At 40.0% G+C, this 22,115-nt stretch overlaps 2 protein-coding genes and 1 long non-coding RNA gene across 6 annotated transcripts in view; 1 reads left to right on the top strand and 2 right to left on the bottom strand.

Moving 5' to 3' along the window:
* The first annotated feature begins 695 nt into the window (after positions 1 to 695).
* On the top strand, positions 696 to 4,225 carry LOC132901832 (uncharacterized). Its single transcript, XR_009656917.1, has 2 exons — positions 696 to 834; positions 4,017 to 4,225. It is a non-coding gene; the product is annotated as an uncharacterized LOC132901832 (long non-coding RNA).
* Positions 4,226 to 4,282: 57 nt separating this feature from the next.
* Positions 4,283 to 9,458, bottom strand: LOC106132028 (eukaryotic translation initiation factor 4 gamma 2). The gene is made up of 7 exons (XM_013331330.2): positions 9,226 to 9,458; positions 8,370 to 8,456; positions 7,794 to 7,982; positions 6,729 to 7,565; positions 5,662 to 6,565; positions 4,995 to 5,116; positions 4,283 to 4,910 (listed from the first exon to the last, which is right to left on the bottom strand). Exons 3-7 carry the CDS (start codon positions 7,917 to 7,919, stop codon positions 4,848 to 4,850), a joined length of 2,052 nt encoding a protein of 683 aa, XP_013186784.2. The 5' UTR covers positions 7,920 to 7,982; positions 8,370 to 8,456; positions 9,226 to 9,458; the 3' UTR covers positions 4,283 to 4,847.
* Positions 9,459 to 21,038: 11,580 nt separating this feature from the next.
* Positions 21,039 to 22,115, bottom strand: part of LOC106132027 (tyrosine-protein phosphatase 10D) — a 32,581-nt gene continuing 31,504 nt past the window's right edge. For all 4 annotated transcript variants that reach the window (XM_060944535.1, XM_060944536.1, XM_060944538.1 and 1 more), the window contains one exon: positions 21,039 to 22,107. In XM_060944535.1, the coding sequence (XP_060800518.1) occupies positions 22,076 to 22,107 (32 nt within the window). In that variant the 3' untranslated portion in view covers positions 21,039 to 22,075. The remainder of the gene's footprint in view (positions 22,108 to 22,115) is intronic.

Here is a 22,115-nt window from a genome sequence, read left to right as displayed (position 1 = left end):
ACGCCTCTTTCCCGGAGGGGTAGGCAGAGACTACCTCTTTCCACTTGCCACGATCTCTGCATACTTCTTTCTCAGTTTCTCGTACTCGATCAGTTCCATTCAAAACCCTTATCGCAATATGGCAACAATTAGACCTATTCGATAAACTTGTGCTACCCACTTCGATCACGGGCAATCACGGTCGACTCATACTCGGTTAAATCAACTGATCACAATCGAGTTACTGGTGCGGGTCATCGCTCCTAATCAAATAGCTTTACTTCGCTATGAAGAAAGAAAGCGGCCGAACGCTGTTTGTAAGTACACGACAGAGATAAACTTGTTTTCTTTATAACATCTCAATTAATTGATAGAAAAGAATCAATCTATTCGTTTGCATAAAATTAATTACCAAAATATTTAAATAAGGTGCAGTTTAGTTTGTTTTAAATTCGAATTAACAAATCGATTCTTTTGAATATTCGAGGTTCGATTATTATAACATGACTCAATCGAATAGAAGCAATTCGATCAATCGTGTGATTGACAGACCTGACATATGTTTTTTACAAAACAACACTAAGGTTTTATTTTCGAGGTTATAATTATAAAATATATTAATTGAAGTTACATTAATAAAAATATATTAACTCAGCTTACCTATTAAAAATATTGTCAAGGCCATATTATATATCATATATATATATATCATATTGTTATATTGAAATACCAGCACAATGTATCGTTTACCTTTCGGAGAAAGAGTAGATCCCATGGAGGAGAAGCGTCAAGCTCGAGAAAATACTATACATAGCCTGATCACATTTTGTGTCCTTTGTGCTGCTATAAGAGTTGGTAAGTTTGGCACGACATGGTATAACGATGTACTGGCACCGTTCATTTACAGCTTGTGGGCTGAGCCCAACCCATGCAAATAAGTTTTCAACTTGTCTGGAAGAAAAAAGGAAATACCTTCATATACTGTCGAAGATTTTTAATACCTGCTCATATGGACATTTTAGGTTAAATACTGTTTTTTGAATATTTTTGAGTTTATTTAAAGAAATCAAATTGCCATCAGTTGTTTGATATTTTCAAAACATAAAGAATATTTTTTATTGAAACAACTATTATATGTTACTCTACAATAAACATAGAGTCAATGTCACCCCAATATAAGAAATTCCCAAACGATGTTACTTATGTTTTGGGTTACTAACTTATAATGATTTCAACGGCCTATGTGGCGCAGCGGTAGCAGTAGTGGGTTCGAATCCCAGTCAGGGCATGATGAGGAACAAACTTTCTCTGATTAGTATGGTTCTTGGATGTTTATCTATTTGTGTAAGTATTTATTAACAAATATGGTATTGTTGATTGACGGCCTCTGTGGCGCAGCGGTAACACGCTTGTCTGTGACACCGGGGGTCCCGGGTTCGAATCCCGGCCAGGGCATGATGAGAAAAGAACTTTTTCTGATTGGCCTGGGTCTTGGATGTTTATCTATATAAGTATTTATTATTATTATAAAATATAGTATCGTTGAGTTAGTATCTCGTAACACAAGTCTCGAACTTACTTCGAGGCTAACTCAATCTGTGTAATTTGTCCCGTATATATTTATTTATTTATGTTGGGTTAGTATCTCATAACACAAGTTTTGAACTTACTTTGAGGCTAACTCAATCTGTGTAGTTTGTCCCATATATATATTTATATGATACTATATCCATATATAGGTCATTCTAGGAAAATTGGTCAACTTTTTGTGCAAGGGCTTTTTTACTTTACATATGTAATTATATTTGACGGCCTCTGTGGCGCAGCGGTAATACGCTAGTCTGTGACACCGGAGGTCTCGGGTTCGAATCCTGGCCAGGGTATGATGAGAAACGAACTTTCTCTGATTGGCCTGGGTCTTGCTCAATCAGTAATTTGTCCCGTATATATTTATTTATTTATTATATAGTTTTCAATATTATGTTAGAAAACATCACATGGTGTTTTTCTAATAAGCCAAATTTTGTTTTTAATAATAATATTAACAAACAATCAAAAATTTTTCTTCTTTTAGACTACTATGGGCTAGTAATCTGTCACTCTCAATTCTATCCTTAAGTCAAACAGCTGAACTTTGCCTATTAGTCTTGTAAGACTATATGTATGTATTAACAAAAAAAATTAACAATTTATTCCACATAAGTTACTATGCCAAGAATCAATAAAAATTTATGTTTTGCTGACCACCTACCTTTTAGTTTTAATGTCAGCCAGCAGCAAACACAAAACTTACAATTTTATCTTTTACTAGATCCTGACAAAAAATATATTGACTAGCTGTGCCCGCGACTTTGTCCGCGTGGAATAGTTATTTTGGGCATCATTGAAGCCCTCAAGGATGAATAATTTTCCCCATTTTTTTCACATATTCCATTATTTCTTTGCTCCATATAGTTGCAGCATGATGTTAGGTATATAGCCTAAAGCCTTCCTTGATAAATGGTCTATTCAAAGCAAAAATATTTTTTCAATACAATCCAGTAGTTCCTGAGATTAAAGCATTCAAACAAACAAACTCTTCAGCTTTATAATATTAGTATAGATGTTATTAGGTATAATGCTGTTGTACAATGATAAATGACTTTTTATTAAATTTTGTAACTTATTTGCAGGCAAACTCATGCCTTGAGTTCATTCAAATAACGATAACTTTTTTTTGTGATTTTGATGATACAAACTTTAAATGTTTTTCTGAGTTAAAACAAAGCAATTGGTGAAAGTTTTAAGTAAATCCGTTGAGTAGTTTCAGAGATAAGCGTAAAAAAATATTTTCGCTTTCTATTATTCATTCTAAGTGTCCCTTCAATCCCTCCATTTCAATGTGTCCTTTTTTTAATTCACCCGAAGACTTTATTTATTATTTTTCCATTGAAACTCTGTAATAAAATAAAAAGTAGGCTTTGTTTTTCCTCAGGTTCAACTCTGTCTCTGTAGCAAATTTCATCAAAATAGGTTCAGTGGTTAAGGCGTGAAAACTTAACTGCCAGACATAGTTATTTACCTATTTATAATTATATTATTAAGGTCAGGAATTCAGGATGTGGATACATTAATCTTCCTATATAAAAGTTGCCATAGCAGACTATTCTTTGACTATTCGTGAAATAATCCACGAGCTCCGTTTACCGCGCCTAATTGAAATAGCGCTACAGCTGCCGTGACTTTCAAAGCGCCACCTCGCCGTCGCTCGTCACACATTGCCAGGGCACTCGGCGAGAATGTACACTGTACAGCCGCTATAATTCTGTGTGCAATCGAATTTGAAATAAATTCAGTTCTTACATAGATATGGATAAAATGTTTATTCGACAGTGCTACAAATTAACAATAACAAATCCTTAAAATTAACACAGATGTGCTGTAGCAAGTCGAAATGGTCATAACTCAGCAATTTTTTGCACTGAAAAGTACATAAACGCGTATTTGAAATCTGGTAGAGCTGCAAATGCCCTTTTTCTGTCAAAAGAAATTTACTATTTTAAGAAAGCTATTGAATATTATAACTCAGAGTTATATATAAATACGTGATTCTTAATAAACACTTATTTATTACCATATAATCATAGTCTATCAGTATCTAAAATTATATCTATCAGTTACTAGATACTGTGTGTGTTGAATAGTGCATAAAGTGTCTTACCCTTTTAGGTGTGGTGTTATTAATGTATAACCCACCATATACTGTCAATAGACAATCTATAGCATTTTAAAATTGTGCACGAAAATCTTTTGAAGGTTGCCCGATTTTTCTGGAATGACCCATACATACATATCAATACATAATAAACCTTGAAAAAAATTTCTGTTTGTACACGCTAATCTCCGGAACTACTGAATGGATTTGAATGAAACTTTTTTTGTTGTATAGCTCTTACCCCGCAAGGGATATAGACGTGATTATATGTATTTTAAAACTCTAATGTACCTACCTACATTTAACAATCTAATATTTACATATTCACTCTTTTTGTCCACAGCTCCATTTATCTTGGAACAGGGCGGGTTCAACGTGTGAGAGCGGTTACTTTTACGATGTTATATCCAAAGTGAAAGTTTTAGATGTTAAGTTAATAAATTACTGCGGCACAAATACTAGAAATAAATGTAATAGTTTAGTTTGAGTAAAGTTTCTGCTTTATTCCATAGTTGATGATTTTCAATAATTAAACAATGTTGTAATAAATTACACTGAACTTTATTTCTCATCCTGAATACATATTGATCAATGTTGCTTATCGTGACCTTACTGCACAACTTTATGACAACTCACATACGATTCTTACGCCCGAGGGAAATATTTTTTTTTTTACTTTTCTTTATCTAGTTACAAAAAATCTAAATTTGATATTATAATGAAATCGAAGCATTCTTACAGTTTATCACTAAGTCCATTTAGCTTTGAAAATAAATGATCATGATATTATTAATAAAAATTGATTTAAGTTCTTCCTTTATATATATATTTATATAATACAATTTCAACTAAAACACGCTCACGTGGGCAGAGGGCAGACCGGGTGCAATCATACGTCCGAACGAACACTATACATTGTATACATTTGTAAAAGTATCAAAATCGAGTAAAAGGCCTACAAAAAATTATCTCGAGATACTAATATTCGTTTACGTAATATAACCTAAAAATTGACCTATTTAACCCCGGAGTCCCGAGCGCGACGGGCCGAGGGTTAAATGGCGACGAAGGTAGGTATTTTTAACTATTTGGCTTAATTATATTTATATAATGAGATGAGCGCGAAATAAAAGCGGCAGGCGCGCCGAATGTGGCCCCCGGCAGCGACCGCCGCCTAGTCCTCGGCGTCCTCCTCCTCCGACTCCTGCTGCTGCAGCCACGTCAGCCACGCGTTCACCTGCACACGGACACGCGCGTTAGTTCCGAGCGAGCGAGCTCACGCGATGCGACACCGACACGAGGGAGCCGGCCTGCGACTGACCTGAAACAGCGCCTCGCCCTTGCCGGGGTAGGCGTCCGTGACGTCCTCGCGCCAGCGCAGGAACGCGTCCTCCTCCACCACCTCCAGGTTGTACAGGTACATGAACCAGCGCAGCAGCATGCCTGCACACACGTCACACATCTTCAAGGATTGCGCTGGCCAACTTTGAGACTCTTAACTAAAATAGTAACTTGACAATACTAAATATGTATAATAAATTCATATAAAGTAACAGGTCAAGGAGAGGAAATTGATATGACTTGGATGAGAAATAATCAGCCTTTCACATAGAAGCAAAAGGAATAGAAAAGAATGGCTAAGACAGTTCAGTAACAGTGAGAGACAATAAAATAAAAAGAGCAAACAAACGTAGGCTCGGAAGGATATGTAATCAGTTCCTGTGTTTTTCGTAATAATATGAATAAATATGTATAATATGTAATGGTGAGTAAAGAGTTTAAGAATGTGAACTAAAACATTTTTGAACGTACACCTGTTGAGTCGTATAGCATAATGATAGAAGTTTTTAACATCGGAGGACGCGGCGTGGGCAGGGATACCCGTATATGGTCGATACTCCGACAATGGCAGATTGAGGTCAAAAGCATTACGTTCAAATTATAAAAAAAAAATGTAATTTAATTGCGTGAAAAAGAAGTGGCCGCACCCTTGGGGTACCGGTGGCGGTGCGCGTGCACCTGCACGGCGTACACGGCGGCCAGCTGCAGGTCCTGGCGCGCCGCCAGCAGCGCCGTCAGCAGCGGCGCGTACGTCTCCACCAGCGCCTTCTCGCGCTCCAGCGCCGCGCTGCCCGGCGCCGCGCCCGCGCTGCCCGCCGCCGCCGTGACGCGCGCCGCCAGCAGCGCCACCAGCGCCGACACGAAGGCCGCCTTCTGCCGCACCGCCGGCTCCACGTTGGCCTTGATCCAGCGGTACAGCGCGTGCGGCGCGGGCTCGGCGTCCAGCTGCGCCGCCAGCGTGGCCGTGACGCGCAGCTGCGGCACCAGCGCCGCCAGCCCGCGCGCCTCCAGCGCCGCCAGCGCGTGCTCGGCGTCCGGCTCGGCGCCGCCCTCCGACACGAACGCGCACAGGTTCAGCTTGCTCTCGTCGGTGAGGTCGCGCAGCGTGTCCAGGTCGAGCAGCTCGCGCAGGCGCTGCAGCACGGCCAGCAGCAGCGCGTGGTGCTGGCCCTCGCACCAGGCGCCCAGCTCGGCCAGCGGCAGCAGCTTGTGGCGCACGGCCTCGGCCAGCAGCGCGCCGGCGGGCGCCGCGCCCAGCCGCGCGCGCAGCCACTCGGCCGCGCCCGCGCGCTTGCTGGCGCGCCACAGCACGCACGCCGCCCACGCCCGCGCCTCCGCGGTCACCGAGCCCTCCGGCGGCGGCTGCAGCGCGTGCTCCAGCGCGGCGGTGAGCGCGCGGCGCAGCAGCTTGTCGGGCAGCTGCAGCGCCAGCAGCCGCTCGGCGTGCTCGTGCGCCTCGCGCGGCACGTCGTCGCCCAGCGGCACGCCGCCCGCCGCCAGCGCGTCCACCGCCGCCACCGCCAGCCGGCAGGCCTCCTCTTTGTTCACTCCCTGCGTACACAAATGAAACATTTCAGTTTCGATAAAACGCTCCAGTACAAGTATATCAGATCAGGCCTAAATGAATAAAAAAAAACATAAACTGAGCGAATGCACTTTTTACATAAAAAGTGAAAAACAAAAAAATGAGTTTGAATAGAGCGGGAGGCGTCACCTTGTCCTTGCGCGGCTTGTCCTTCTTGTCGGGCGCGGGCTTGATGGCGATGGCGGGCTGGTCGGCGCGCGGCGCGGGCGTGCTGAAGGCGGGCAGCACGGGCGCGGGCGGCGCGGGCCGCAGCAGCTGGTTGGCCGAGAACATGAGCGAGTTGGGCGCCGGCCGCATCTGCACGTCCTGCAGCGCGCCGCCCGCGTACACGCGGCGCGCCCGGGGCGCGGTGGGGCGCGGGGCGCGCGGGAAGTGCGCGGCGGGGCGCGCGCGGAACCCGTCGCGGAACCCGTTGCCGAACAGCTTGTCGGGCGCGGGCAGCGGCGCGGCCGGCTGCAGCGCCAGCCCCGCCAGCACGTCCTCCAGCGGCCGCGCGCGCCGGAACAGCGGCTCGCGCTCGCGCCGCGGCGGCGACTGCCCGCGCAGCTGCTGGATGGGCACGGGGCCCTCGGCGGCCGTGGCCACGCGCGGCACCCAGCCGCCGCGCCGCAGCTCCACCACGTCGCGCAGCATGAAGCGGATGCGCGGCGCCAGCTCGCGGCTGGTGGACAGCGTGTGGATGCGCGCGAAGTACTGGTCCATGAGGCCGCGGCCGCGCTGCGAGTCCAGCACGCGGCCGCACGTGCGCACCAGCTGCGCCAGGCACTCCAGGTCCTCGTGGTGCTCGGCGGCCGCGCGCCGCGCCAGCAGGTTCTGGATGCAGCGGTGCAGGATGGACTCGGCCAGGATCTCCAGCTTGCCCAGCTCGCCGATGAACTTTATGTTGCCCAGCATCTTGCACTTGGCGAGGTGCCGCTTCTCCTCCTCCTCGGGAGACAGCGCCTTGTCCTCGAAGGCGGCGAACGCCTGCCGACCGGTCATATTGTTATCTTACTACCGGTGGATACCATTTGTTCACAATTTACCATGATACTGAAACTACAACCTCGAACTTGTTTAGAGATATTTACCGCCATTTCAAAATACTATGTTGTTTATTGCATATAATAAACACAAAATTGCAATTTTAATACAATAAACTTTTTTTTTGGGACTTAAAAGTTTTAGCAAAATATGTAAGATCAGCATCATTACCTGAGCCCTGTTCTCGAACTCAGTGCGGCATTTGTTGAGCAACAGCAGCTTGAAGGTGCAGGGCTGGCCGGCGGGCTCGAAGTTGGGCGCCTCCTCGCTCAGCCGCTTGCACAGCTGCGCGTACATCGACGAGTACTTGGGCTCGTCCAGCGCCTTCTCGAAGATCAGGAGGATCACGCCCTTAAGCACCTTACACACGACATCTTGTTCTAAACTTATTTCAAATCATGAATCTATACTAATCTATACTAATATTATAAAGCTGAAGAGTTTGTTTGAACGCGCTAATCTCAGGAACTACTGGTTCGAATCGAAAAAATATTTTTGCCTTGAATAGACCATTTAACGAGGAAGGCTTTAGGCTATATAACATCACGCTGCAACTATAAGAAGCAAAGAAATAATGGAATATGTGAAAAAAACGGGGAAAATTATTCAGCCTTGTGGGCTTCAATGATGCCCAAAGTAACTAATCCACGCGGACGAAGTCGGGGGCACAGCTAGTTCATAATAAAGCGATATGCTCGGTTATTTACGTTGCTGAATTCATGCATGCTGCTGAATTTAAGTAGTTACCTTGTCAGAGTCCAGCTCCAAGCCGAGCAGGTCATCACTCAGCTTTTGAAACTTTTCTGGGGTAAGTTTGTTAAGAATACCGCGCACCTGGAAACGCAATACTCGTTGAGCGAGTCATGTCATGTCATTCAAATATTAATTAATAAGTATAATATATATTATTATTTATAAGTAGAGTATCATATTGGTTACCGGCACAAATAGAAAAAAGGACCATTCGGAAATGCAAATGAATGGGCTTGGCGGGATGGGCTAGCAACCTGTCACTATTTGAATCTCAATTATATCAGTAAGCCAAGCATTGGTCGTTTCGAGACAGTTCGCTCTGTCTACCCCAACAGTTATATAGACATGATTATATGAATGTATGTAATAGTATCATATACGCATCTCACGACTTCCTGTATATTCTTTTGTGTATATGTATAAATAAATAATGGCAAAAAGATGTTTGTCTAAGTAAGATGCAGCGTACAGTCTCCGTGTCGGCGTGCTCTCGTCTCAAGCTGACGGTGCCGTAGCGATGGAGATGGGACCAATCCTTTTATCCATCGACCGATGGAATCATATACTAAACATACATATAATCACGTCTTCAACCCTGTGATTGTTGAACACTTGACTTTTCAAGGCTTTTGAAGGCTATGTTCAGCTGTAGTCCATCGCATAAAAAGAATTGATTTGAATTTTACAATGTGCACGGGAAGAGCAGGCCCGCACTGTGGTTGTTCTTCGCTATCAGACTAGCACGGGAGTTTGCACTAGATGGATCTGCTATTATTTCCGACATTTTACAACATGCATAGGAAAGAAATGGAGTGGTCTTATTCTAAAGTGCCGGGCAGCACACGTGTACCTTTCGGAATATGACGTCGTGCTTGGCATCGGCGTCAGGCACCTCGTGGTGGCGCAGCGAGGACGGGGGGACCCAGCGTCGCCTCGGCGGGACGGCGGGCGTCCGGGCCGAGGCGCGCGGCGCGGGCCCCGGCGAGCGCGCGCTGTCCGTCTTGCCGCCGGTGGGGTCCGCAGGGGGCGCAGCCTCCGCCGCGCAACGATGCTGATGTCGCGCGAGAGAGCCTCCGGTTACCCGTCTGCAACGCCACCAGACTCGTTACGCACGTCGAGGGTCATGCGGATAATACAAATACAATAAAAATTATCGCGGTGACCAGGCGTAACGGTGACATGATTTATGGTGAAAATATTCTAAATATAACGAGGTGCACTTGCGGTTTCTTTGATACAAGGTAGGTTGCAAGGAATGCTTATTTGACGAAGTTTTCCAAACATATAAATTTGTCAATAATATGATAAAAAACTTAATTAATTAATACATTAAACTAATTTCCAGTTTTAATTTTAATGCCGTTGTTATTTTATATGAATTTAAAGTAATTTTTTTTTAAATAACTTTACCGTCGGTTAATTTACAAAATACGAGAGAAAATTTTATATTTTATGACATCATATACATAAACACAGCAATTAAATTCGATATCAAACAAATATACATAGTTCACGATGTGAATTGAATATATGTATATCATAAAAAATTTAAGCTTGTCACAAACAAGTGTCATTTTAGTATTGGTAGTTTTGGTGTCGTCCAAAAAATGTGCTATTCACGGCGATATATCTCGGACAATTTTTTTTAATTGTCCGAGATATATTTGTTTAAATATGATATTTTTAAGAATTACTTTTTAGTCCCATAACGACATGTGGCTGCAACCAAATTGCTAACCCTTAAAAACCACATAGTGATCGAACAATTTTTTATTAGATTTGCAATCCACTCTAAGATCCAAATAATTTTAGTTTCCTATCTTCTTTTACCTAATACTAGCTGTTGCCCGCGGCTCCGCCTGCGTGTAAGTAAATTTTCACGTAACCTGTGGAAACTGCATTCAATAGACTGTAGTAAGTAGAAATTCTTGCTTTATCAAAATTAATTACGTTTATGTAAACCACATTCATCCCTTAAAAGTTTTGAAGCAATGCTTGAAATACACTTTCAATTGACCTAAACTTCTGTTACCCTTAATCTATTTTAACAAACAAGTTTTGACAACAATCCTAATTATATGTAATCCACCTTATTCACGTGTCAAAACCGCGTTCAAATCCGTTGAGTAGTTACGAAGTTATAACGTACCAGACTGAAACAAAATTCAATTATTGAATTTCTGTTACGCTTCCTATCAGTTTTATGGGAAAATGTACAGATACTTGAATTTTACTGTCATATTATATGTATTGGTACCTAAAGAAAGAGCTTTGTCCTGGAAACGTAACCAGAGCACGAAAACATTCACAAAACAGCTGGCACGAGCCGCTAGCCAGCTGGTCAAGCTTTAGGCCGGGACTCCACCAAAGCGGAGACGAGACGAGCGGAGAGGAGATGTTTTTTAAACAACCAATAGAATTAAGTTATTGACACGTCTCCTCTCCGCTCAGCTTCAGTGGAGATCGCTGTGCGGAGATGAGTAATATTTGTATGTCGCGATGGAAGCGGAGATGTGAGCTGTGCGCGGACGACGCGCAGTGGAGACGAGAGATGTGCGTACTGAGCACTCAACGCCCCGCACCCGAGCTGAAAAACATCTCTTCTCGCACAGCACACAGCACACCGCACACATCTCCGCTTTGGTGGAGTCCCGCGAGCTGAAAAACATCTCTTCTCGCACAGCACACAGCAAACCGCACACATCTCTGCTTTGGTGGAGTCCCGGCCTTATACATATTCACAGTCCCATAACCGGTGTCGTTTGAAAATATGTAAGTCCAATATCTGACAAGGTAATTATAGTTAGATAAATCGATTGACTAACAAGACGTTATCGACTTATCGAACATTGACTGTAACGACAGACGGTCAAGTCGTGAGCGCAATCATTTTGGAACCGTGTGCAGTAGGACCGGGACGGGCGGCAGGTGGCCCGCGGTCGCTGGCCTCGCCCCCGCCCCCGCGGTGTGCTTCATCAGCGGTGTGCCCGGATTCGGATTTTTTTCTATAAATGCAACAGATTTGTCGTGATGTTCCCAGCACCAATACAAAAATAATAGGATCACTCCATCTCTTTCCCATGGATGTCGTAAAAGGCGACTAAGGGATAGGCTTAACTTGGGATTCTTTTTTTAGGCGATGGTCTAGCAGCCTATCACTATTTGAATCTCAATTCTATCATTAAGCCAAAGAGCTGAACGTGGCCATTCAGTCTTTTCAAGACTGTTGGCTCTGTCTACCCCACAAGGGATATAGACGTGACCATGTGTATGTATGTTTGTATGCAACAGATTATTATGCCAGAGTTAATTATGAAAATACGATGTACCTATGATGACTACCATCGTATTCGGCAAGGGGAAGAATAATCTACGAAGATTGATTGAAATAAATATACATTGGAGCGTTAATGAGCTATTAATAAATTAGCAACGCGTTTGGGGCCCCGAATCAACTGATAAGAGCCCTTGTTATTTAAAGTCGAAAGCTGTGGTCGAATCTGTTTGTAAATAAAATTAAATTGTAGACGTACCTATCTCAGATCATTAAAGAAAGCTGCTATGGAACATTGTTTGTTATAGAACACCGATCAGGACGAACCAAGGGCGCACTGATTCCTTCGATGGGATGTGTGATGATTGCTTTTTTTAGACGTTTAACTCTTTTGAAATTGTATTGATTCTAACAGCCTTTTTAAAAAATGGTCACTTTGTTTTTAACAAAAGGTAAACCATTGGGTTATCTAAAAATGACAATGCGACACTGGAAACTATGCGAGTTAGGTATACAGATGGGAATTGAGTTATATGTGTCCAATCAAGCAAACAATTAACTGTCCGGTAAGCGGCGCCGGGTCCGGTCGTAAACAATATTCTATTTAGTATTGCACGCTAGTAACATGGAACGGAATTGAACGTGATGCGGAGATTTCAATGTTCAAAGGTAACATTGATTTGCTGTATTAAACTATGATGGTAGACGCATGAACACTGGTAAGTAACCAACCGCGAAACCTGTAAAACATTAACTACGCTTGAGCGAGCCAGCGCACGATCATTTTCCGTGGTCGACTACATGGTGGAATGGGATTGAGAAGCGAAGGAGTGTCATCGATGATGACGACACTGGCGGGTGGAGATGATGGAGTGCGCCGGGGGCGGGGCGGCGGTCGATAGCGTCGCGGCGCGGGTCGACGACCGCGCGCGGGACCTTGGCGCGTAGCTGCAAGGTCGCCGCCGACTCGCCACCAAAGTGACCGCCGCTGCAGACACAAAGGTAGCACCGAGTCACCCGTGATTTAATCACTCGCCGAGCAGTCGCTACGACATAGTGCACAGAGAACAACGACAAGCACTTATCAACGGAAGAATTCCTACCTACGAATAATTTCACAAATAACACATTTCTATCGTGCAATGCACGATGGCGAGATTTCACTGGTTATCGGCAATCGATTGATGAACCTACGAATGCCGCCAACGGGGTCACTAACCTGTTGGATGCCAATAATTTGGAATATCATGACATGAGATACGGTCCAATCCGCAAGTTGTGTATTGTGTAGGTAGGTACCTATTTTATCTGATGACGCAAGCTCTACACTGTGTCGTTGAGCGAACGTTGAAATGGAGGATTGTTCTCACTAGTTCGATTCAGTAGTTCGATCGTCGAACTAGTGAGAATTTTTTTTCTCATTTGTTCGACCGTCGAACTAGTGAGAATGTTTGTTCTCACTAGTTCGATCCGTTAACTTATTATTATTATTAATCGAGAAGCAAGAACATTAAGTACCGATATAATAGATATTGGTCACAAATACATACATTGTATAGGTAATTATAAAATGAAAATCTTTTAGGTATATTTTGTAGGTATAATTATTATTTAAGTATTATTATAATATAGTAAACGTCAAAATCACAATGTTGCATAATTAGATTATTTATTGTAAACATAATATTTAGGAACAACTATAGGTATTGTCTTTGGCCAAATACGTAGATGAAAAATATTTTTCTGTCTTGCTTGTCTCAACAAGCTTAATCAGAAACTAAAAAGAAACTAAAAAAATGCCAAAAATGCTTCAAAATTACAAATGTACAAAATTAGGTATAGGTATAGACATAACATTCATAAACATAACTTTGATAAAATATACATGATTAAATATATTTTTCTCTGTCTTACTTATCTCAATAAGCAGAGAGCGAAAAAACTTTGAATTTGTGTATTCCACCAAAGGATATATGTATATTGAACATTATATTAGGTACATTGGTTACGAAATCAAAAAAATAATGTAATAATCAAATACTCAATTATTTTGTCACATTGAATCTCAATGTAACTATAATTATCGCATCTTTTCTAAAAAGTGCCCTACACCAATTTCTCCGCATATTAATTGCATTTGAGCATCAATAATGTAATCGTCATTGAATAAATCAGTTTTTCTCCTTTTACAACGTTTGTTTGATGTTGAAGGTCTCTGAAGAATGTCATTTTGATATGAAGACAATAAGGAATCGTCCCGTAAAATATGTAATATTTGCAATAGGTTTACATGCCCTTTCGTTACAAGGTTATTTATTTTATGGTGCCATCCTTCTATTGCATTATTTGTTCGGTGGCGTTCGCCATAAACCGACCAAATTCTATGATAATCACCCTTCATCCAGTATTTATCGAAATAATCTTTAAACTTAATTATAGATTCGCAATTCTTCTTCATTTCGTTTTGAATATACGCCCATCCTGAAACAATTTCATTTTCTGGAAGCAATGCCAAGTTGGCGCATAATGAAATTATTCTTCTGTTGCGTTTGTCTTTAGTTAAACCCAGGGTTTTTGCTTTGCGCCACAAGCTGTTCACGTAATGGTAGTAGCAACCTTTGACTGTAACATTCAATGTTTTCAACGCTTTCATTGTGCCTTCTTCGAAATCTATCGTGACTTTAGCAGGCTTCCACTCTGGAATTTGGGACCCAATTAAATCAAATAAAAGTGAGTAAGCTTTTTTGGTCCTGTGACTCATGAAAGCGTACACCAAAGGGATGACATTCGTGTTATTTGTATCACTGCCGATGTCTCCGTGAATTGTAAAAAGTTGCTGAAAAGGTGTCGGACATGATTTAAAGGTCCCATCCATAAAGATGTGTTTAATTTTTTTTATAATTTCTCGGGCATCATTTGAACAAAACACTAATATTCTCATTTTTTTATGACTGTAATCAGCGAGTAAGAAATCTGAAAAAGTACTAGGAACTTCGACTTCCTCAACAGTCTTTGCATTTATTTTTTTTACGTGTGCTAACTTATTTCTCCTTCTGTAAATGCGTGACTTCATTTCACAAAATTCAGGTACACTCTTAGAAGCTAAATGCAGGCCTTGATTTTTTAATGTAATTAAAGCTCTGTTGTAGACCCTAGGAGCTGGTTCTCTTCCCGTAGCTGCTTCTTCGCAAGCATTATTTAAAATAACATTGACTGTATTTCGTGTTTCATCTGGATTACATTGACCGCAGTGGGGTTTTGATTGTAAATTATTAGTGAAGTCCTTAAACAAAAGCAATGTTTAAAAAATATAGGAATTCATGAATTATTTTGCTTGTACATTAAAACTATTACAAATAAAAATACACATACAACACCTATAATATGTAAATATACGTACAACAATTATCATTATGTACATATAAAATAACCAAGACTTACCATATTCATTGTGACGGAACCGGTACATTTTAAACTTTTATAATTTTTACACCGCCAAATGCTGTGGCCATTTTTGTATTTACGCATAGAATAATATTGATGTCCTTCTAATTGCAGAATCCTTCCACGACCGCTTTTTAATAATTTCACTTCTTTAGACATTATTCCGAAAATATAAACAGTAAAATAAACAGGCACCACGAAATAAACATTGCTACTGCAGAGCTGAACAGCGTAATACTACCATTTTGCGAAACATCTACCCTCAAAATATAACAAAAATCATGTACCCTCAAAATAAGACAACAGAACTATGACCACACTCTTTCTGGGGTGGGGCATTTAGTTAAATATTTATAATACTAAACTTATTATGCACATACCTAAGTGCTATAGGCATAGATGCATTTAAGGAAATATACCAGTGGACGACTTCCGGGTGATATGACAATGATTTGTATTATGTATTTAAACTGTTTGTATTGTTTACTATTAATTTACTTGCAGTCGAATTTTGACGTTTACTATATTATAATAATACTTAAATAATAATTATACCTACAAAATATACCTAAAAGATTTTCATTTTATAATTACCTATACAATGTATGTATTTGTGACCAATATCTATTATATCGGTACTTAATGTTCTTGCTTCTCGATTAATAATAATAATAAGTTAACGGATCGAACTAGTGAGAACAAACATTCTCACTAGTTCGACGGTCGAACAAATGAGAAAAAAAATTCTCACTAGTTCGACGATCGAACTACTGAATCGAACTAGTGAGAACAAAGGGAAATGGAGACAGACATGGTAACCTTTGTGAGTTATAGCGCGAGCAGAACGCGACTGTTTAGAAAATTTTTGAGAATATGAAGATCAAACGAAATACTTCAAACTGCTATTGTAATTTACTTGTAACGTATCATAGGTATCTACATAAAAACAATAGCTAAAGAATTAAAGCGATGAAAATTAGGTAGCTATATTCTGTGATATCAGTGGTAACTAACAGTATAGGTATTCAAGCTAATAATTTCCTAATTTTTTTTTCAATTCAAGTGGTTAGATAGATAGGGTCTCTCTCAGTCGAGCAATACCCCGCCCAGCGCGCTTCAGAACATTGCATACGAGTGCGAATGACCGTGCGCACCCCGAGCGAGGTCGGCGACCCGCGCCCCTCCCGCGCACCCTCTACGTCACTCGTGATTTTGGTCAATGACTCCGGGAGGCGATAAACCGTGGGGCCTATGCATCGTCTTTCATGGGTCCTTACTCCCATAACTGTCACAGTTCTATATCAGAGAGATACACCTATGTATATGACGCACAATATAAAGGTATAGGTATGTAGTAGCAGTATGGGTTAGATCGCGCGGGTTCATTTAAACAATTTGTGGCTAATATACTGGCAAAGTTTTTGATTTATATTTCAATTCCATGGACGAATCTCATCTGTTTGCACTTAATTTATTGAATAGCTTTGCGGGGCGAGGCGGCTTGGGGAAAAAAGTATACAGCCTATATAAGGCAACTATAGGCCTATGTTACGCATGAAGGTCGTGAAAATCAATCCAGTGGTTTTTGAGTTCATTCGTTACAAATCTTTTGTCTTTTATGTTACCTATGTTTGTGTGGATAAAGTAAAATATTATTTAGAACAATTTTTTTTTGTAAAGGATAAATCCTGTCCTGACAAAATTTCACAGTGCCATTTAAATAGGGAAGGGTAGGCAAGGGCGGGCGGCGCCGGTGGAGCCCGGCGCAGCGCTACATTGACCCAGATCCGCGGGCCGAGCGCGCGGCCCCGAGCTGACCTAGTAAACCCTCATCTGACTAATGTCGATACCGCACCGATTATATTGTTACTATCATGAATATCATCTCTTCCGACGTACTTTCTTGTAAAGGCTAAGTGCAGCTCGTCGAATTATCAAATCACGAAATATATCAATTTACTTACGTTTTTAGAAAAATCACGAATTTAAAGAAAAGAAAAAAAAATCAATAGCGCTAAATTTGGGTAATAAACAATATGGTAATTCTTCTTTATTTTTAAGGTACCACCAGGTGGCTACTACCTTCTCCTAAAGCAAACAGCAAATACTGTAAAATAGGTACCTAGGAATGCTATGCTATACAACTTCCAAGATGTTAGTGCTATGATATTTATAGTATCCTTCAAGGATAAATTATAAATCATATATTTCTGAAGATGCACAATGCTTTCTGAAAGTCTTGTAATAGTTAGTGTTTATGAAATGTACAAAAAGTACCAACAATCACTTTCTAACTTTATGGAATGTTAAAAATTATAACTTGCATCTCAAAATTTTAAGTTTAATGAAGGTATTATCAACAATAATAAAAAAAAGTTAAGGACATAGGTGTCAAGCAAAATGTTCTTTTTATTGAAAACTAGCGACCCGCCCCGGCTTCGCACAAAAGCCTTCCTCTTGAATCACTCTACCTGTTACAAAAAACCGCATCAAAATCCATTGCGTAATTTTAAAGATTTAAGCATACAGACAAACAGACTAAAATAGCGACTTTGTTTTATACTATGTAGTGATTTGTAGATTATTTAAATGTTATATTGCAGTCACTGGTATTGTACCCTCTCAACTTTGACCAATACCTACAACTATAAATTTAACAAACACCTAGAATATCAACTCCCTTTTACTTTAATATGCTCTTCATGATACATAGGTTGTAGGTTCACTGCACAGCATCTTATAGACTGTTCTCTTAAAGAAGAGAGACACCTGCCACCTGCTGTTGCTGTTTTGCAGCTTAGCTCAGTTCTTTTAGTTGATGTGAAAGTTAATAATTTGCCATACACATAAGTCATACATATAATTATTCTGTATAAAGTTTTAGCGTGGACTGATGTGTGATTATGTAGGATAATGTTAAAAAGGTAAACATTTTGAGTTGGAATATTTGAGACTTAAGAAATTTTTCTACATAGAGATTCATTGTTTTAATATTTACCCTTAAACTGATTTCTTTTTATTTTCACTGTGACAATTGTTCCCTCAATAATATGCCACGCATTACACAAGGAAAGATAGATCTCTAATGTTAGCCGCACCAGCATCAGAAATGAATAATACAAACATTCATACATATGGTCACGTCTATATCCCTCCTAACAGTCCTGAAAAGACTGATAGGCCAGGCTCAGCTATTTGGCTTTATGATAGAATTGAGATTCAAATAGTGACAGGTTGCTAGCCCATCGCCTAAAAAAGAATCTTTTATTTTATGAAATCCATGGGAAGGAGATGGGAGTGGTCCCATTCTTTTTTGTACTGGTGCCGGGAACCACACAGCACTGAAACTTCAAAAATGAATAATTTTAGTGTTAATTTCATGAAATAAGTAATAATTGAGATGTAACAGGTTGAATTATTTAAAAAATAAATAATTCCAACATAATATTATTTGTATGTTATCTATTGTTTTGAAATATATTAGACCCATGAGATCTTTTCTGTGGCAAATGCTAAAAACAATATTACTTAATATTTTTTAACAAATATGTTTGCGTCTTGTGCTGCTGTGACTGTTGCACAAATGAAGCCTTTCACAGGCAAAAGAAGAGATGCATTTGACTACAAATGGTCATGGTAACATTTGGCCTTTCAATCACACTATCATACATTTGCATTAACTATAATATTGCAATGTAACACTTATTATAATATTAGACCAAGATCAAAAGAACTGTATGTTTATTGTTTACTGTTATTCCCCTATGTATTTCATTTGGTGTGTTTATATAAAATGAGAAAATATTTCCCTTGTCAAACAATTAGTTTCTGAAAGTGTTGATGTTTTGCAAAAGGCTAATTTTGTAATATGTACTCACAAAAGGAGTTCTTTAGAAAGCCTTCCACCTACAACTAAAATATAAGATGCCACCAATCACAGGTAAACGTTGCGGCCAGCGGCTGTGGCCAGGCGCATCCCATGAATAACTTACTTCCTGTCTTCTAGCACTAAGGTTAGAGTACGTCCTTTACTGCTGTGTTCTAGTATTTTAACACTTCCTGATGTTATGTAGGGAAAATAATGACAAACAAAGCCAAATAGGCTGTCGATTTATAGAATGTAAATGTAGAACTATTGTAAAATGGCTCACAAAGGTGACGCATCGACACGATCCGATCGAATGGATTTCGGGGGCTGCGGATTTTACGATACTGATGGGGTACAAAGTGCACTCACATATGCTTGAAATGATCCAAATTCACAATTTTTAAATAAATTCACAAACTTACGAGGCGATGAAAGTCAATTTGTAGAAGGCACACGCACTGCAACGCGACAAGCGAGTTCTTTAGCACGCACACGCACACAACACAACTGATTGACGTGAGGAATTTACATCTACAGCACACAGAGAACACGAGCAAGTGAATGACAGATGCTTCTTGCGGTATATCCTGTCAATTATACATCTCATAATTTTGTAACATATTTTGCTTTTGTCTAAATTATTATAAATCAATGAAGTATATTATTTTAAGCTTTAATATTTATGTCACTTTTCTATTTTTTTTTGTTTTTTATGTATAACATAAATTATTATTAAAATGATCTAACCAAAGTGACAGCTAAGGTAGCTTAGTGACAGTATGAAACGTCAAAAAGGTGATTTGTTTTAGTTTTTTGGGCACTAGAAATAACATTCATCCATACATAGATCCATGTTACTTTTTAAGAGCGAGCCGCGAAATATTGTTTAGTTTGAATAAAAAAAAGTAAACTGTTTGTTTATGGCGCTTGCTCGCGCCATGTTTAAAATTGGAATTGGAACTCGGTCTTGGTCCGCACCTCCGCGCGTAAGGAACCAAGCGCGACTAAATCTTTTCGTTCTGCATTAGTTTTAATTATTTCTCCGTTTATTCTATGCAAAAGAACGTAGGTATACGTTTACCTGATCTGACCATACGTCATTAACAGCGGCCATGTATCAATGTATGAGTTACATTAGTTTGAATGCTTACCATAGTGATAACTGATGCTTGGGGAGGAAAAATATCTTGATCGTACCTAAACAAACCTGCAATAAAATTCCCTGTAAAGCTTCTGGAAGTCAATTGGTATTTGCTTCGTGTAAAAACCTGACTTATCCAATCCAGGATCATGGCCAAACGCGCACCCTGGGGTCCTCTCCAGAGAAGTGAGCATGCAGGCGGAAATTTCCTATGGGAACATAAATAAAGGTTCATTATGTCCACTCAGGCAAAAGCTAGAAAGCTTTTGAGTATCTATACAAAGGGCATATTTCACAATGAAGTGGCTGCATCTTTCTGTGAAGAAAACGCAAGTATCTACTACATATCTTGGAACCCCCTGGGAGGGTCAAACAGGTAAACAATTCCCGTCATAAGATTTACTACTTATCGGAATCTAATTGACATGGTATAGTCATCTCGAAAGCAGGTATTCACTTTTTCGGTTTTTTATCAATCACTCTTATAGAAATAGAAATTATTAATTAGTTAAACCCAAAGCGGCAGGCCGTCAACTCCGCAGCAAATCACTTCTGTATTTTAGTTTGAAGATTTTACTGACAGACAGACTCTTTTTCAAGATTTATAGGATAGGTACCAAATTAGATACTCAGCATTAATATGCGGTTACTCAGCTTTTATTCAAAACATTACCAAGCCTTTCGACCAATCTTACAAGAAAAATAGAAGTAGGGACTTAGGTACTTCGGCAGTGTTTGCCCTTTATAGCTATCATTGAAAGTTTATAAATTTGAGAATAAAGGGAACCTTTTATTTTTAGATAAACTGATGAATATCGTCATTGTCACTACAAATTTTATTTAGAACTATAAATTAAAATGGGGTGGTTCCCTCTAAGATTAGCTTGGGAAATTGTCAGGTTTCCTTAATTAAAAAATGAAATAAAACAATGCAGATAGAAAAATAAAACGAATTTATTAAGTTATAGTACAATTACTCGTGTCGAGTGTATGCTTAAATTCGATAATAGACTCGGCAGTCAGGTTAACAGAGGAAAGAGGAGCTGCCTCGCTGAGTGCGGCGGCCACTGCCTGGCTGCGTTCAGTCGTGGAAATTATTACTAGCTTCAGTACTTACATTTCAAGTTCAAATTAAATTGACTAAAAATGAATCCATAAATCATTGAAATAAAATAAACATTTCAAATAGTTAAACGTTTCATCAAAAATGAAAGTTCGTCAATATAAATTAATAGGTATAAATTGGTGCGTTATAATTAAAACGAATTTTTACATGAACACTGTAGTGTTGCAAATATATTCAAAATAATTACATTTGCTGTCTAAATGTTTAAGATAACGTCCTCGTTGAAAGATCGTTTTGAATTAACAAAATATATACCTACATATAATATTTTATGATGATAAAAGTTGTTTATTGAGCGCAGGTTCTGGTAATAAGGTAATGATGTTAAGAAAAAGACAGGGCGCTCTCGAAGAGGCAGCTCAGGCGAGCGCAGGGGAAGTTAAGTACCACTTGAGATTCAACGTTAGTTAAGTACGCTTTAGTCCATTTGTAACAAGTAGAAATATAAAAGTCTATACATTTTATATAAAAATATAAACAGCGGCAGCAGATCGCGCGGTTAATACTTATTCTATACAGTTATATACATAAAATGGTTCGCCTCTTTCTGCCGCAATAAAAACCTACGAAAATATATTTATCGAAATCTTATGACTATTGTACAACGATATAAATAGATTTATCTGAATAGAGAATTAAGTACGAGGTCGGACGGCGCGGTTTATTGTTAAAAAAAGCCGCTACAATTGACAATTCCTTTAAAGTACTTCTAAGGAAGATACGTTGTATATAAAAAACTGAATAACTAATTATTAACTCGTCTCGTGGAAGCGTCGTCATGTATAAAATATGGACACGTTTGAGCAGTGTCCTCAGCGCGGTGTGAGCGCGCGGCCGGCGGCGGCGGCTACATGCCGGACTCCGCGATGCCCTCGTCATCTGCAACA

This window comes from Amyelois transitella, chromosome 6 (assembly GCF_032362555.1).
Source record: "Amyelois transitella isolate CPQ chromosome 6, ilAmyTran1.1, whole genome shotgun sequence".
In the NCBI taxonomy this organism is placed as follows: domain Eukaryota; kingdom Metazoa; phylum Arthropoda; class Insecta; order Lepidoptera; family Pyralidae; genus Amyelois; species Amyelois transitella.
This window is presented reverse-complemented; position numbering and strand designations above follow the sequence as displayed.